This window comes from Canis lupus, chromosome 30 (genome assembly GCF_003254725.2).
Source record: "Canis lupus dingo isolate Sandy chromosome 30, ASM325472v2, whole genome shotgun sequence".
Classification (NCBI taxonomy): domain Eukaryota; kingdom Metazoa; phylum Chordata; class Mammalia; order Carnivora; family Canidae; genus Canis; species Canis lupus.
This window is the reverse complement of record NC_064272.1, coordinates 18,512,978-18,529,460: the sequence shown is the minus strand read 5'-3', so window position 1 is coordinate 18,529,460 and position 16,483 is coordinate 18,512,978. Positions and strand designations below refer to the sequence as shown.

Genomic DNA, 16,483 nt, shown 5'->3' with positions numbered 1-16,483 from the left:
ATAGCTTAGAGAGTCTGAGCAACTTTGAAAAGTTTAACAGTGTTCCTGAAACTCTCTACTCTCACTGGACCATCTTATTTTCACGGGAAACACATTCACTCTTAATTTTAGTTGATCTAAGAATTATAGCATTAAAATTTTTTGTTTGACTATTGAGTTACCAGCAGGATACATCAATGTCAATTCCTTGACATTTCAATTTCACCAAGCACCAGATTCCATCTTCTCCATTTTTCTTCAATCTGGCTTAATGAATCACCTATATCTTTATTTTTAGCCTTGTTATCTTGGGCAATCCATGCCATTAATTTTCAGTTTATCTTTTCCTGAGGATGAAGAAAAATGGCCTTTTTACATCAGAACTCCCTTTCATTTGTAGGTGGCACTATTGTAAAATGCTGGCATATAGATGTCATCACTTTATTCTTTTCTGTTGACTTCTGCAAGCCTCATCTTGTTACTATGCTTCTGGCTCTACTCAGTGGCCATGTCCTACTTAATAATTTATAGTTCTGTTAATCCTGTTTTCTATCCTTTGCTTTGTTTCCAGATACAGTAAATCTTAGAAAACTCTGAACTAAACTTTGTTCTAAATGTAGGTATTTCTAGATTAATGTGTGAACACATGCCATACCCTTATCAATGTAATATATTTGGAAAACCATGAATATTTAAAGCAAACTATAGATCACAAATTTCTGAGACATACTAAGTTTAGGTTCATCCCTATAATACATATTAAGACCTGAATGGTCTAAGTATTTCAGACTAGACCATAGCACCATACAGGCAGGAGTCATGTCACTCTTATTCACTACTAATTTCCTAATGCTAGTACATGTCTAGCACATATCAGGTAATCAGTACATATTATTAGTTGAATAATGAATTAACATCTGTAGGGAATTGAATTCATTGATGTATCTTGACATTTTCACTCATGATTTGAAAGTAATATAAAATTGCATTAGATGCTTTCAAGTTGTAACTATCAAAGATGTTTGAGTTGTCTTTGTTATAGGGGTTTATTGGAAGGATTCATGGAACCATGAAAATAACAGTAACAAAAAATCTCAGAAAAGCCTCAAAAAAGGGTTCACAGAAAAATGGACCATCATTCCCATTATTTAAGACTGGCAACACCTCCAGCAGCCTACTTGCAGTTCTTGGTTTAAGAGCACTTAATGCTCTTTCAGAACCGGAAGTCTGTTATTCATTTTTCCATTGCTCACCATTAGGGAGGCCTCTGTGTCTGTTCCAGCTGTAAATCTCTATGTCTGAAGCACATCACTACCCTTCTACCACCACCATCATAAAGAGTATGATTAGCTAGTCACTAGCCAATATAATGTATTACTTCTGGGCTGAGTTCTCTAGTGATAAACAACTTCACAGGCCACTTGCCAGCCTAGAGATAGTTGCCTTCAGGTCATGTATTGATCCTTAATTCAATCACTTGTGGCCAGGGGAGTAGGGTTACATGGCAAAAAAAAAAAAAAAAAAAAGACTACAGAAGAGACAGGTACCCTAAGTCATCTTGTATGGCCTAGTCTTACAGTACTATTAAAAGCAATAACCAGGGATCCCTGGGTGGCGCAGTGGTTTGGCGCCTGCCTTTGGCCCAGGGCGCGATCCTGGAGATCCGGGATCGAATCCCATGTCGGGCTCCCGGTGCGTGGAGCCTGCTTCTCCCTCTGCCTGTGTCTCTGCCTCTCTCTCTCTCTCTCTCTCTGTGACTATCATAAATAAATAAAGAAAAAAATATTTTTAAAAAAAATAAATAAATAAAAGCAATAACCAAGGTCTGTCTTGTATCAATATCTAACCATACAAATGGCCATACTGGTTTTATTTTATTTTAATGCTGCCACATCTTTGCTGTGTGGATTTCATTTGCTAGACAAGCCATCAATTCCTGTCATATTTCCTAGAATCATCACAGTGTATCCTGATGAAGAGACAGAAATAAGCCATAATTTACTAAGAGGAAAAATGTCATGTAGAGCACATTGAAGAGAAATTCAATACACAGGCACTTATGAATAAGAGCTGGAGAGGATTTTGTTTTGTTGGGTTTTTTGTTTTGTTTTTCATATGTGACATTCCTATAAATCATAAAACATTTCTGAAGTACATTACTCTCAGAAAAACAATTTTGGTGCGATCTCTGCATGTTGGATTTTGCTGGTACACTTCATGAAGTCATGGGTAATGGCCTTTCTGGGATATAGTACAAATGGTGTTGAATTCCCAAAATAGGTGTTCAGGGTAAATCTATCGACTATTCTCAGAATTATGCTACACTGACCTGGTGCAAAGTAGTGATCTGATTCAATGCAACCACACCGTGAAATTCCCAATTGTGAGGTACTTTCTGAATACACAGTGAGTTCAATTGGGCCCAGGCTACCTCTGTCCATTTATAAAGAGTTTTGAAGTTGTTTCCTCTCTTATGGATGACACGATTGCCAAATCAAAAGAGTATTTCTCGGTCCTTTATTTATTTTTTTACTTCTCTGCAACAGCCAACATTGCTGAGTACCTTTCCTTCTTATATGCCATGGTATCTTCATCTACTCCCATGGAGTGGCCACCATTTGTATGCTAATGGTTTCAGAGTAATATGTATCTAGATTAGACCTCATCCCCCAAGCTCCAGAGCAGAATCTTTCTTTAACTTCAGAATGTTTGTCTAGATACAGGTTTTTCAAACTTAGTATGTCTAAAACTCAATACTCTATTCCCTACCCTTATCCCAGCCTTCAGTAGCCAATCTGATGTTTCTTTTGTATTTCCTACTAGTACATGGTGATCTACCAACTATTCCAAGCCAGGTTGGGGTGGAATGGTGGAGGCAAGAATGTTGTCTTCTTTTTTTGCCTATAGACAATTACCCAATTTCTATCCTTTCTGCCTCCTAAATCTCTCTCCAGTGTATCTTCCTTACTCCATTCCCACTGTTATTGCCTTGGTTGAGGTCTGCATATTCTTGGGGTTGGCCCATTGAGATAGCTTTCTTGCTACCACCTCTCCCACCATCCTTTTTCCATCACCATCTTCCACTTTGTTGCAGAAGCCAATTGTTTCTGAAATAATGTAATTATTTATTAAAATTTTTTAGAGTTTTCCACATGATAAAATCCAAATTCACTGCTAGGACTGTATTGGTTTGCTATTGCTGCAATAATGTGGTATAACAAACATCTCCAAAACATGCTGACATAAAATAAAATTTACAGTAATGGACATATGAGTTGGCTGTGGTGGTTCTACTAATCAAAGCTGAATTGATCTGTGGGTCAGGAAAGGTGGTTAGTTCTTTCCACTTGTCTCTCGTCCTCCGGGGATCACCATGTTAGCCCTAGCAAGTGTTTTTTATGTTAATGGCAGAGGTACAGGAGAGCAAACAGCCAAGTTCTCTTAAGGTCTAGCTCAAAACTATCACTTTAGTCTCATTCACTTCTTCACAGCAAGTCGTGTGACTGAGCCAGGAGCTGAGAAATTTATTCTGACTTATTATTGAGAGAGACTGCCCTTTTTTTGAGAGAGAGACTGCACTTTTATGGGAAAAGCAGGGAGATTGGGGTTGTGGTGGAGGATGAAGAATTGGGGCCGATGGCAAAAGACAAACAAACAAAGGCCTTTGTCTAATGCTGTACCTATCATTTACATTTAACTTCCTTAAATCTGACTTTCTCTATATTTTTAAGAGATTTTATTTATTTATTTGATGGAGAGATAGAGCCAGAGAGCACAAGCAAGGGGAAAGGGAGAGGGAGAAGCAGATTCCCCACTGAGCTGGGAGCCTGAGGCAGGGCTCAATCCCAGGCCCCTGAAATCATGGCCCAAAGATAGATGCTTAACCAATTGAGCCACCAGGAGCCCCTAAATCTGACTTTCTAATATGGCATCTTGAACAAAGTATGTTCTATCATGCTTCAGCAACAAGCTGTTTCATCTGTTAGGAACAACTTCCCCATCGCCATCCCACCCAATTTCGCCTGTCCAGTGAGCTCCTCTTCATCCTCCAAAACATAGCTAATATGTTCGCCTTTCCTTCTTTAGTAACTCCTTGTCCTAGAGAGAAGAGACTTTTCCTTTTTGGGCTATTTCCCTTCTGCATGAAATTTTTTTTTCTTGTAATAAAACTAAGTTGTAGTTATTTATTTACATGTGTAACTCCTTTTTAGATTAATAAAATTATTTGATGGTAAGTACTAGCTTTTCTGGCCTTTGTCTCTCTTGGGCTCAGCAATGTATTTGGCATACAAAGCTCAATGAGCGCTGAATTGAATTAGACTTATGTTAGACAGAAATGACATTTTGGAAATAAAGACCAATTACACTGAGTTGCAAGTACAGAATTTTGCCTGTGCAATTTAGAATAAAGAGGCAGCTAATGTTCCCTTCTCTCTGAAGCATGGCAGTATGAAATTATTGAGATATACATAACAGTCAAATAAAGGAATCACTTCTGGAACTCTCTTTATGCTTGTAAAAGAAAAAGAAAACTAGTAGAATTCTCTTAGTGCTGAACTGAGCTTTTGGGTTCCAACAGAAGCAATGGAAGTTTGATTTATTAAAAATACATAACAGATTACTCTATCATGCTCTATCCAGTATCTGTGAAGACTTTAGTTTCAGTTATGTGTTTTACCATTTGTAAAAAGGAGTTGGGATTTTCTGCATTATTTTTGTGCAGTCTTACAACCTTTTGTTTCTGAAAAACCTAAGATGATAATACAACCTAAGAAAAGATTTTTTCTTACAAACTTTTTTGAAGGATAACACTCTGCTTCCAAATTTTATTTCTTGAAATACCTGATCATTTAGTTTACCAGGCACATTTTGAAATGGAGATTATTGCTATTCTTTACATCTACTTTTCAAGTCAAATAGTATGGATCCTTTTTTTTTTTTTAACCATGAAAATGAATATAGTAGAATTCTCCTTAGAATGCAATAAACCGGGTGGTGGTGGGGCAGCTGGGTGGCTTAGTCGGTTGGGCGGCTGCCTCTTGGTTTCGGCTGGGGGCATGACCCTAGGGTGGGTGGGACGGAGCCCCATGTCAGGCTCTGCATTCAGGGGTCTGCTTGAGGATTCTCTCCCTCTGTTTCTCCTCCCACTCTCTCTTTCTCTCTAATAAATCTAAAAAAAAAAAAATGCAATGAACTAATATATTCTGATGAATAGATGTAAAGAATCTGTAATTTGCTTTATAGTAGACTTAATGGCTCGACCAGCTCATGGAGAGTTTAACTGTTTAGTCAAGTTCACCCATTACTACTTCTCAAAATAGCTTACACTGTTTGGGATAAGGTAGGTAGCTCTGAGCGTGATCCTTTAACAGGCTTGATGAAAATTACTAAATCAAATGTGTGCACTCTCATTAGGATGTGTGGAACTTTTGATGGGACCAGAGCAAGCGGCAAGTTCCCTTATCTGAAAATTCGCTGCTCAAAGGCCCCACTTGGTTGAGAATAGAGGATTTTCAAATGTCTTTTGTGTTGTTGTTATTGCTAAGCCCCCAAATTCTATTTTTTTAAAAGATTTTATTTATTCATGAGAGACACACAGAGAGAGAAGAGGCGGAGACACAAGCAGAGGGAGAAGCAGACTTCTCACAGGAAGCCCAATGTGGGACTCGATCCCCAGACCCCAGGATCGTGCCCTGAGCTGCTAAAGGCAGACGCTCAACCGCTGAGCCACCCAGTAGTCCCTAAGCCACCAAATTCTAAAGCAGTCCTAATAGAAATATTATGTGAGCTATATATGTAACTTCACATTGTTAAAATATCTAAATATGATCGTATTTAAAATATGATCATTTCAATATGTAATCAGTCTTTCCTTCTTTCTTTTTTTCTTTCTGGTTAAGATTTTTATTTATTCGGAGAGAAAGCGGCAGGGGTGGGGGAAAGGCAGAAACAGAGGGAGAAGCAGGTTCCCCTGGGAGCTTGGAGCCCAATGCAGGACTTGATCCCAGGAGCTGAAGGTAGATGCTTAACCAATTGAGCCACCCAGGAGCCCCTGTAATCAGTACTTTTAAAAGTATTAATAGAGATGTGTGGGGTTTTTTAAAAAAAAATATTTATTTATTCATGAGAGAGAGGCAGAGACATAGGCACAGGGAGAAGCAGGCTCTTGGAAGGGAGTCCATCCTAGGACTCTGGGATCACACTCTGAGCCAAAGGCAGATGCTCAACCACTGAGCCATGCAGGCGACCTGGTTTATATTTTTTACTACTAAGTCTTTGATATCTGGTGTTATACTTACAGCACATTTCTATTTGTGTGCTACATTTTCATTAGAAATAGTTGATCTATAAATTTCCTTAAATTTGCAGTTGGAAAAAGTAGATTCACATACTCAAGTTGTTCCAACCATGCTTCATTTTCTAATAATGAAACCAAGAACCTATCATTAAATTAATTAATTAAAATTAAAAATTCAGTTTCTCAGTTTCACCAGCCACACTTCATTTGCTCAGTAGACACATGGGACTAGTGGCTACTGACTGGCTGGAGCATTTCTGGAGAACAGTGATGGCTTCAGGTATTCTTCAGTAATTACTTGAATCTTTGTGCTGAGTCTGGTACGGCTCAACGTAAGAACTACAAAGGAACTTGAGTTCATAGTTCATCTTTGCCCTTTAAAAAGATAAAGTGAATATGTGGTTTTAAGATCATAAATATGGGGGCAGCCCCAGTGGCTCAGCGGTTTAAGAGCCGCCTTCAGTCCACAGCGTGATCCTGCAGACCCGGGATCGAGTCCCACGTCGGGCTCCCTACATGGAGCCTGCTTCTCCCTCTGCCTGTGTCTCTGCCTCTCTCTCTGTGTCTCTCATGAATAAATAAATAAAATCTTTAAAAAAATATATCATAAATATGTATTCAGACAAAAGACCAAGTGTGGCTCTAGAACACATGGTAAGGTAAGACTTTGGGCTCTAAAAGTCCAGAAAGGTTTAGGTTTCGGGAGGGAATCAATGCTGGGGGACATGGAAAAAGCCCAGAGGCAGGAAAGTACAGGGTCTGAGTGGAAAACCAAACTAAATGGGACCAATATGAGGTAGTGATTAAGAACTTATGCACCTAGACCACTCTCTTTCACCATACACAAAGATAAACTCAAAATGGATGAAAGATCTAAATGTGAGACAAGATTCCATCAAAGTCCTAGAGCAGAACACAGGCAACACCCTTTTTGAACTCGGCCACAGTAACTTCTTGCAAGATACATCCACGAAGGCAAAAGAAACAAAAGCAAAAATGAACTATTGGGACTTCATCAAGATAAGAAGCTTTTGCACAGCAAAGGATACAGTCAACAAAACTAAAAGACAACCTACAGAATGGGAGAAGATATTTGCAAATGACATATCAGATAAAGGGCTAGTTTCCAAGATCTATAAAGAACTTATTAAACTCAACACCAAAGAAACAAACAATCCAATCATGAAATGGGCAAAAGACATGAACAGAAATCTCACAGAGGAAGACATAGACATGGCCAACATGCACATGAGAAAATGCTCCGCATCACTTGCCATCAGGGAAATACAAATCAAAACCTCAATGAGATACCACCTCACACCAGTGAGAATGGGGAAAATTTACAAGGCAGGAAACCACAAATGTTGGAGAGGATGCGGAGAAAGGGGAACCCTCTTACACTGTTGGTGGGAATGTGAACTGGTGCAGCCACTCTGGAAAACTGTGTGGAGGTTCCTCGAAGAGTTAAAAATAGACCTGCCCTACGACCCAGCAATTGCACTGCTGGGGATTTACCCCAAAGATACAAATGCAATGAAACGCCAGGACACCTGCACCCCGATGTTTATAGCAGCAATGTCCACAATAGCCAAACTGTGGAAGGAGCCTCGGTGTCCATCGAAAGATGAATGGATAAAGAAGCTGTGGTCTATGTATACAATGGAATATTCCTCAGCCATTAGAAACGACAAATACCCACCATTTGCTTCAACGTGGATGGACCTGGAGGGTATTATGCTGAGTGAAGTAAGTCAATCAGAGAAGGACAAACATTGTATGTTCTCATTCATTTGGGGAATATAAAAAATAGTGAAAGGGAATAAAGGGGAAAGGAGAAAAAATGAGTGGGAAATATCAGAAAGGGAGACAGAACATAAAGACTGCTAACTCTGGGAAACGAACTAGGGGTGGTGGAAGGGGAGGAGGGGAGGGGTGAATGGATGACGGGCACTGAGGGGGGCACTTGACGGGATGAGCACTGGGTGTTATTCTGTATGTTGGTGAATTGAACACCAATAAAAAATAAATTTATAAAACAAAACAAAACAAAACAAAAACTTATGCACCAAAGTCATGCTTTTTTTTTTTTTTTTAAGATTCTATTTATTTATTAATGAGAGACAGAGAGAGAGAGAGAGAGAGAGGCAGAGGCATAGGCAGAGGGAGAAGCAGGCTCCATGCAGGGAACCCGATGTGGGACTCGATCCTGGCATTTTGGGATCACTCTCTGAGCCAAAGGCTCAATTGCTGAGCCACCCAGGTATCCCCAAAGTCATGCTTCTTGAGTGTGAATCCTGGTCTGACACTTCCTAATTGCTTGACCTTGGGCAGGTCATTTAACTTCTTTTTTTTAATTTATTTTTTAATTATTTTACTTATTTATTTTTGAGAGAGACTATGAGCAGGGGGAGGGGCAGAAGGAGAAGCGACTTCCCGCTGAGCCAGGAGCCAAAGGTGGTACTAGATCCCAGGACCCTGGGATCATGACCACACCCGAAGGCAGACGCTTAACCGAATTGAGCCACCCAGATGCCTCCTTTCTGTTCATTTAATTATAAAATAGGGATAATAATACTTCACAGGGATGTTGTGAGGATTAAACAAATTAATCTCAATACAGTTATTCAGAATAATACTTACCACTTAAGTATTCAAGAAATATTAGCTACTGTTATTAACTGTGTGGCTATTTGCTTGCTTTTGGAGTTTATATATAATAAAACAACCAGAACCATTCTATTTGGAACTTGTATCTCAAAGCAGTGAGCCCAAGTTTATATAAACTAATTTACAATCTAAATGTACAACCATTTTCAATGTTTCTGAGCCCTCGTTTTCCCCATTTGAAAAATTTGGAATAATTTAATCTATTTCATAATGTTATAGACATTAAGTGAGCCCATCAAGGAAGCAGACTTCTTCTACTTACTAACAGTAGCCTTAGGAAAGTTACCCCTCTAAGCCTCAATTTCCTAATCCACAAGATAAGAAGGTGGTATCAGGATCAAATGTATAATATGTGTGAAGTGCTGAGCACAGTTACTGCTACAGAAATGAACAATTATTAACTTTTGTGAAGGTTTAAATCTTGATGACTCAGAGACCTCTAGCAACTCAGCATATCTGATTAAGGGTTTCCATGGCTGGAAGTTTAGAGGCTTTTGTATTTCTAAGTACTATAGTCACTTCGCAGACAGGAACCAGAAAGAATCACTTTTCATTTCCTTATACCTGTGGTTATAGAAGGTAGACAAACAGGAGCCTAAAAAAAAAAAAAAAGACCAGCCAATCAATTTAAGGGAAGGTGGAAGATTGTTTCTAGTAAACAGTATCTACCTTAGCAACAGCTCCAATCTTTCTCCCTTAGAAACAAATGAACTGTAATGAATTTAATGAACCATTGGAAACAAGTTAGCTTTGGAAAAGATAGCTTGCCTTTCCTCTTGTTGCTTCAAGAACTAAAAGTACACAAATTCTTCATTTTTTTTTTACTCACTATGCAAGACTAGCTTTATCGCCACATTTTAATTAATTCTACCGTTCTTTATTTTCACAAAACTTGATGATGAAATAGATTTACCAATCATCATATTTAAAATAGTGTATTTTCATTTGATGATTCTCAATTACTTATTCATGATCATCCTTTAGCTGAAAGAACACAAAGTTGTTCTTTTGTGGTACTTGAGCAATTTCTTTCACATTTGCAACTGATTTACTGTGGTTTTTACGGAATTAAAGATTCCCATGGGGAAAAAAAAAAAAAAGATTCCCATGTTGGGGCACCTGGGTGGCTCAGTGATTGTTTGCCTTTGGTTCAGGTCACTATCCCAGAGCCCTTGGATTGAGTCCCTCATCAGGCTCCCTGTGAGGTGCTGCTTCTCCCTCTGCCTATGTCTCTGCCTCTGTATGTCTCTCATGAATAAAATAATAAAATAAATAAAATAAAATAAAATAAAATAAAATAAAATAAAATAAAATAAAATAAAAAAGATTTCCATGTTTAGGTGACCATTCAGAACCTGGAACTTTAGAAAACTTGCAATATCAGCAATACAATTTACAGGCCAAGAAAAAAGTATGGCAATAGTCTTTGCTAGAGTTCTGTATTAGTTTCCTAAGGCTCAAGTAACAAAAATACAGTAAACTTGAGGGGCTTAAGACAACTGAAATTTATTCCCTTATAGTTCTGAAAGTGAAAAGGGTGAAATCAAGGCATTGGCAGAGCCACGCTCTCCATGAAGTCTCTGGGGGAGGGAGGGCAGATCCTTACTTGCCTCTAACTAGATTCTGGTAGCTCCTGGCAATCTTTTATATTCTTTTGGCTTGCAGCTGCATCATTCCAGTCTCTGTCACACGGCCCTCTTCCCTGTGTCTCCTCTGTCTTCAAATTGCTCTCACTTTATAAAGAAACTAGAAGTTGGATTTAGGGGCCCACTTCAATACAGCATGACTTTATGTTAACTATATCTCCAAAGACCCCATTTCCAAATAAGGTCATATTCACAAGTACAGGAATTAGGAATTCAACATAATATTCTGGGGGGCACAGTTAACCCACAACACGTTCCTACTATTATGAGACTTCAGCCCAAGGACAGTGAAAACGTATCCTTCACATACAAAGTCAGTGCTACTCACTGATTTCCCAACTCTCTAGCTTTGACCCAGTAAGGAGAAAATGCCAATTAGTATTAGGGGTATAGTTTACAGACAGGTACAAGAAAACTTTATTGGTCAATATAAAGTTTGACATGTATTGAACTCCTACTCTGTGCCAGGTCCTTTGCTTGGTGCTAGACATAACAGAAGAAAAAGGTACCCATCTCTGCTTGGTGGACCTCACTTTGGTAGCTGGACTTGTTCCATGACCTTGGTAATAGTAACAGCCTTGTATTAATAAAGTGAGCAAACCAGTTATCGTCAACACCTCAGCCAGTAAAAGAACTTAGAAAGACCTCCATTAAATACACAGTTTTGTTATATGCTGCCTATTTCATTTTTTTAAAGGTTTTATTTATTTATTTATGAGACAGAGAGAGAGAGAGAGAGAGAGAAGCAAGCTCCATGCAGGGAGCCTGACATGAGACTCGATCCAATCCGGGGTCTCCAGGATCACACCCTGGGCCTCCAGGATCACACCCTGGGCTGAAGGCGGCGCTAAACCGCTGAGCCACCTGGGCTGCCCCCTATGCTGCCTATTTCAACAGAACCTGTAAAAGTTGAGGAGATTATGTCCTTGCTGAAGATGAATTAACTTTTTTGAAGTTAATTATAAGTCTTCTAACGCTAGGGGAAAGCAAAATGGAGAGCAAATCAGACGGAAAGAGGGTAAGGTTCCTGTCAACTGTTTTGACTTCCTTGCTTCACCGACCCTTAACCTCTCACCAAGTAGGAACCATTGATGTTTGCTTTGCTTGGGTGCCCCCAAAGTGCAAACACATTTATCACTAACACTTAAAGAGTTGCCATTGTGGAAAGGTCCTTATTTCCAACCCACTCTGGATATGTTTTATACAATTATAGAATTGCTTTAGAATTAGAAAGAAATTACCTTTTGTTAGAGTCAAAACACTTCTTTTTCATAGGCGAAAAATGTGACTTGACCCAAGCTGTGCAAACATAGTAGTCAGTACTTCAAGCTCCATAAGAGAAGTGACCTTGTTTTTCATCACCTTATATTGAGACTAGCATGTAGGGATGCTTGGGTGGCTCAGTGGTTGAGTGTCTGCCTTTGGGTCAGGGCATGGGGGTCTGGGGATGGAGTCCTGCATCGGGATCCCCACAGGTAGCCTGCTTCTCCCTCTGCCTATGTCTCTGCCTGTCTCTCTGTGTCTCTCCTGAATAAATAAAATCTTTGAAAAAAGAAAAAGGAGAGACTAGCATGTGCCTAGCAAATAGTGAGTGCTCAGTAAGTGTGTTCTAAGTGAATGAAACAATTGGAATAATGATTTGCCCTAATGATCTCCAATTTTTAAACAGATTCAAGATTCCTAATAAAAAGCTTCAAGTTAGTCTAACAAATGTTCAGACATCATCATTTATCCATGTGCTATAGAAACTTAATTATTTAAAATGATTATTCTTTGTGCTCCATATTATCCAATATTCTCAGCTTCTACTCTCAACATTTTTCTGGTCTTTATACTTTTTGCAAATTAGGCAGAGGAAGAGGAGCTAAATCACAGATCTAGCTCCCAGATCTGTTCACCCACTAAGCCTTTTACAATAGCTGTTATCTGGTCTCAGCTGTTGTGCTAAATTTAGGATTTTGGATTATCTGGAAGTGTTCTTTCTGTCTCCCATTACCAAGGTTAATTGAGAAGTGACTGTAGAACAAGTAAAATTTCATAAAGGAAACTACATAATCCAGTATTCAATAATATCTAAGTCAGATCCACTGGGAGTTAATATTTGTGGCCATTACATAGATTATGGAACTGTTGCCATTTGACAGAAGTTTTATCTTCATGATACCAGAACATTTCCCTGAAAATGAAATGTTACCCTCCTGAATGGTCTGCCCTGTTTGGGTTAGATACAATCTTAAAATTAATCACTGCAGTTGTCCATGTAATTTTACCATACATATCAAAACATTTAGAAAACTAGTATTTTTCATCATTGAAATTTCATGTTTTTGATAGGCAGGAGGCAAAAAAATTTTGCAATTTCCAATCCTTTACTTACAAAAAAACTTCTCTGATGTAAAAGTAATACTGTAAGATTTTGGGAACTATGGAATAGTACAAAGACTTAAGTAAATCATCTTTAAACCTATGCTAATACTTTCCTGTTTTGATTCTTGCATGCAAAATCATTTCTAAAAAAAAAAACAACCCCACTTTTTCAGATGAAACCAAAGAGCCTTGCAAATTTTGTACTTCTCTGTCTCTGTTTTAAGCTCACAACCCCCCTCTGTACTGTCTCTAAACTGGGTAGCTAATAGCTTCAGCCCTCGTTAAGACTGCCTTTTTTTTTTTTTTTTAATTACAGCAGATCCTTGTCATCTGTTTAAGTGATGACACGAATCACAACACGAAATGTCATCATGTCACATTGTTATAGGACAACAAAATTACAGCTCCTCAACAATAACACGGTGTCAAAAGTGTCCTCCTGCCATGAGTCAGTGTTTCAGACGTTATAAAAGTTATTTTTAGCCCAGCGAGTACCTCGGGAGCTTGGGTTCCGAATCCTACTAAAATCTCTAGTGATTTTGGGGGAAATGTAGGGTGACAGGGGCTTCTTGTTCTTTGCCTCGTCACTCGCTGACGCATGGCTGCCCACTCCCCTGTCTCGGCCACCTCAGACCCGGGTTCCACCATGTGCTGCAATCCACTTGGGCTCGGCCGCAGCCGGGAGCCAACGTCCCGTGGAGGAGGAGGGAGGAGGGAGGAGGGAGGAGGGGGAGGAGGGAGGAGGGGGAGGAGGGAGGAGGAGGAGGAGGGAGGAGGAAGGAGGGAGGAGGGGGAGGAGGGAGGAGGAGGAGGAGGGAGGAGGGAGGAGGGAGGAGGGAGGAGGAGGGAGGAGGAGGGAGGAGGAGGAGGAGGAGGAGGAGGAGGAGGAGGAGGGAGGAGGGAGGAGGAGAAGGGAGGAGGAGGAGGAGGAGACTATAATTATCCTCCCCGGCTGGAGCAGGCCCTGGATGACATCTCCCCAGTTACCCGGTGCTCTAATAGCGCAGCGCCGATTCCCGGTTCCAGTCGCGCCGCAGCGGGCTCCCAGGGCGGGCAGGGCCCGGAGCACGGTCGCCGCGCCCGCAGCGTCCCTGGCCTCCCGAGCCTCCGGGGCTCCGCGGGCCCCCCCGCCGCGCCCCCGCCGCCGCCCGCACCTGCACCGAGAGCCCGGCCCGGGGCTAGGGCCCTGCGGCGCGCGGGCTGTTACCATAACAACCGGGCGCCCGCCGCGGAGGCCGCCGGGGAGGAAGTGACGCGCGGTGGGTCGGCTGTTGTTGGGACACGTGACCCGGGCAGTGTTTTGACAGGGCAAACAGCGGAGAAAGAGCTGGGCGAGCGAGGGGGACCGGGAGCTGGGGCGCCAGAGCTAGAGACAGCGGGCGGGCGAGGAGCTGGCCGAGGCGCGGGGCAAGCGGGCCGGCCGGGGCGACGGGCGGGCGAAGCCCGGGGGCCGCGGGGCTCGGGTGCGAGTCGGGCAGGGGGGCGGGCTGGGCGCTGGGAGCGGAGCGGAGCGAGGCGGCGGCCGAGGCGGGGGTGGATGGCCGCGGGGGCTGGTGCCCTCGGGCCCCCGTGGTCCTCTGAGGCAGCCCGGGGGGCCGCTGCGCGCCACGCTCCGCTCTCGCCGGCCCTGCGCCTCTCGGAGCCTCGGGTCTGCGGCGGGGGTGTGATGTGAGCCGCCGGGCGAGCGGCGGAGGGAAGTGCCAAGAGGAGGAGGCTTGGGGACGGGAGACGGGAGCGAGTTAGTCAGCAGAGGTCGGCGGAGGGAGCCATGAAAACAACTCTCCGGCGGGGAGCGGGGCCGGCGCTGAGCTCGGGGCGGCGGAGCTGAAGGAAATCCGGGGCCCCGGGGGGACGGCGGGGGCCGCGGGGGGCGGGCTGCGCGGGGCAGGGGCTGAGCTCCGGCCTGGCCGCGCCGGGCTGGGCGCTTGGCGGGGGGCCCCCGGGACAGCCCGGTAGAGTTCGTTTGGGGCTGGGGGCTGGGCGCGAGGAGATGACTCGCGTTTCCTTCTGACCCTTTTATTGTGTAAACTCGGCCGCGGCGGCCGCAGGAAGGCTAGCCCGAGGGTGATCGCGCAGGTGAGGCCCCGCGGGGCGGGCGGAGCTCCCGGCGCGGCGCCGGGGTCCTGAAGAGCTTCGTGCGCCCGCGCACCCGGACCGAGGATCTCCGTACCGGCCACTGCGGAGGGGCCACTGTTCCCAGCGGTGGTTTTTTTTTTTTACAAAGGGGTTAGTTAGCTTGTGTTGTTTGAACCTTCCCCCCCCCCCCTCCTCCTCCTCCCCTCCGCTTGCCTGTACCTCCAGGTTATAAATAGACCTTTCTTTGGTTCGGAGACTCTGTGTCAAGGAAGGACACTTTGGCCTGGAGAGCGCTCGGGCGGGGAAGAGGGTTGCTCGGTCCCGGGGAGATGGGGGAGGCGGTGCACAGAGTTTTGCCTTTTTTTTTTCCTCTCTCTCTCTCTCTCTCTCTCTTTTTTTTTTTTTTTTGTTTTTTTTTTTTGTTTTTTAGAGCTGCCGATGGTGCTGTCACCGCAGTTAGTGCCAGGAAGAGGCCTGTTAACAGGAGGTTTACTTGCAAGGTCCGGGTGTCAGAGCGGGACTCGATTAATTTTATTTTGGTCTCTTTTAGCGTTTTGAAAACGGAGCAGTAGCCGCAGCATCAGCGGCAAGCCTGTTGAAAGAACCCACAAGTGTATTTCACAGCACCCTGGGTGGAAATTGAATGTGAAAATGAAGCCAGACCGAGGTAAATGACTTCCTTAAGCAGGATTTTTTTTTTTTTTTTTTTTTCCCTGTGCCCCATTTTAGAAGTGTTAACCTAATTCTGGGGCAGGATCAATTCTTTGCCTATTACATATGACTACTTGTTTCTGTTACAGGTTCCAGCTGGTGAGATAGACAAGGGCGCACCGAAGGAGAGTTAGGGTCTAGATGGGAGGATTTATTCTTCAAAAATGTTTGTAAACTAGTAGTTTCAAGGGATACTCTAGTGTAACTCAAAATGATGATCAGGAACAGCATTTGTATCTTTTGCCACAGTAGTTGACATCATTTGAGATTTACCTTACTTATTTTTAGGTAAAGTCAATCTAACCGCAGCTAGAGTTTACAGACTTTTTCAACTTGAGATTTCGAACTTGATAAATCTAGAAAATTGAAGACAGAGTTGACATATGTTATTATGATTATTGCCTTTTTTTTTAAGCTGCTTTAGGCAGACCAAAAGTTTGCAAAGTACTTCAGGGCCTTATGTAAATATCAGTATAAGTAAGTGTGCCATTTCCTTTCCAAACTTGTATTTTCAGGATTTATGGGAATAATGTGTACTCTGTGTTTTGCAAGGACTTCAAAGGAATAAAGACTAATTTATCAACCTTCCTTTGATTAGTGGCAAGGACCAAGTTTAGGAGATTATTAAGATAGAAGTAGTTAGGCGTGAAGGCTTTTCAGTCAGATGGAGGTTTGATTCCAAGGAACATTATTAGAAGAGGATTATTGTATTTGGTAGAGAGCTCGACTAAATGACAGA

The 16,483-nt window shown here is 42.4% G+C and overlaps 1 protein-coding gene across 7 annotated transcripts in view; it reads left to right on the top strand.

Moving 5' to 3' along the window:
- Positions 1-16,483, top strand: part of ATOSA (atos homolog A) — a 121,045-nt gene that overhangs the window by 20,744 nt on the left and 83,818 nt on the right. The window contains exons 1-2 of one of the 7 annotated variants that reach the window (XM_025472753.3): positions 14,098-14,216; positions 15,584-15,700. In XM_025472753.3, the coding sequence (XP_025328538.1) occupies positions 15,685-15,700 (16 nt within the window). In that variant the 5' untranslated portion in view covers positions 14,098-14,216; positions 15,584-15,684. Of the gene's footprint in view, positions 1-14,097; positions 14,217-14,249; positions 14,421-14,472; positions 14,710-14,834; positions 15,184-15,583; positions 15,701-16,483 lie in introns of those variants that run through there. The other 6 variants (XM_035708808.2, XM_025472752.3, XM_035708812.2 and 3 more) reach the window with 6 other exon arrangements.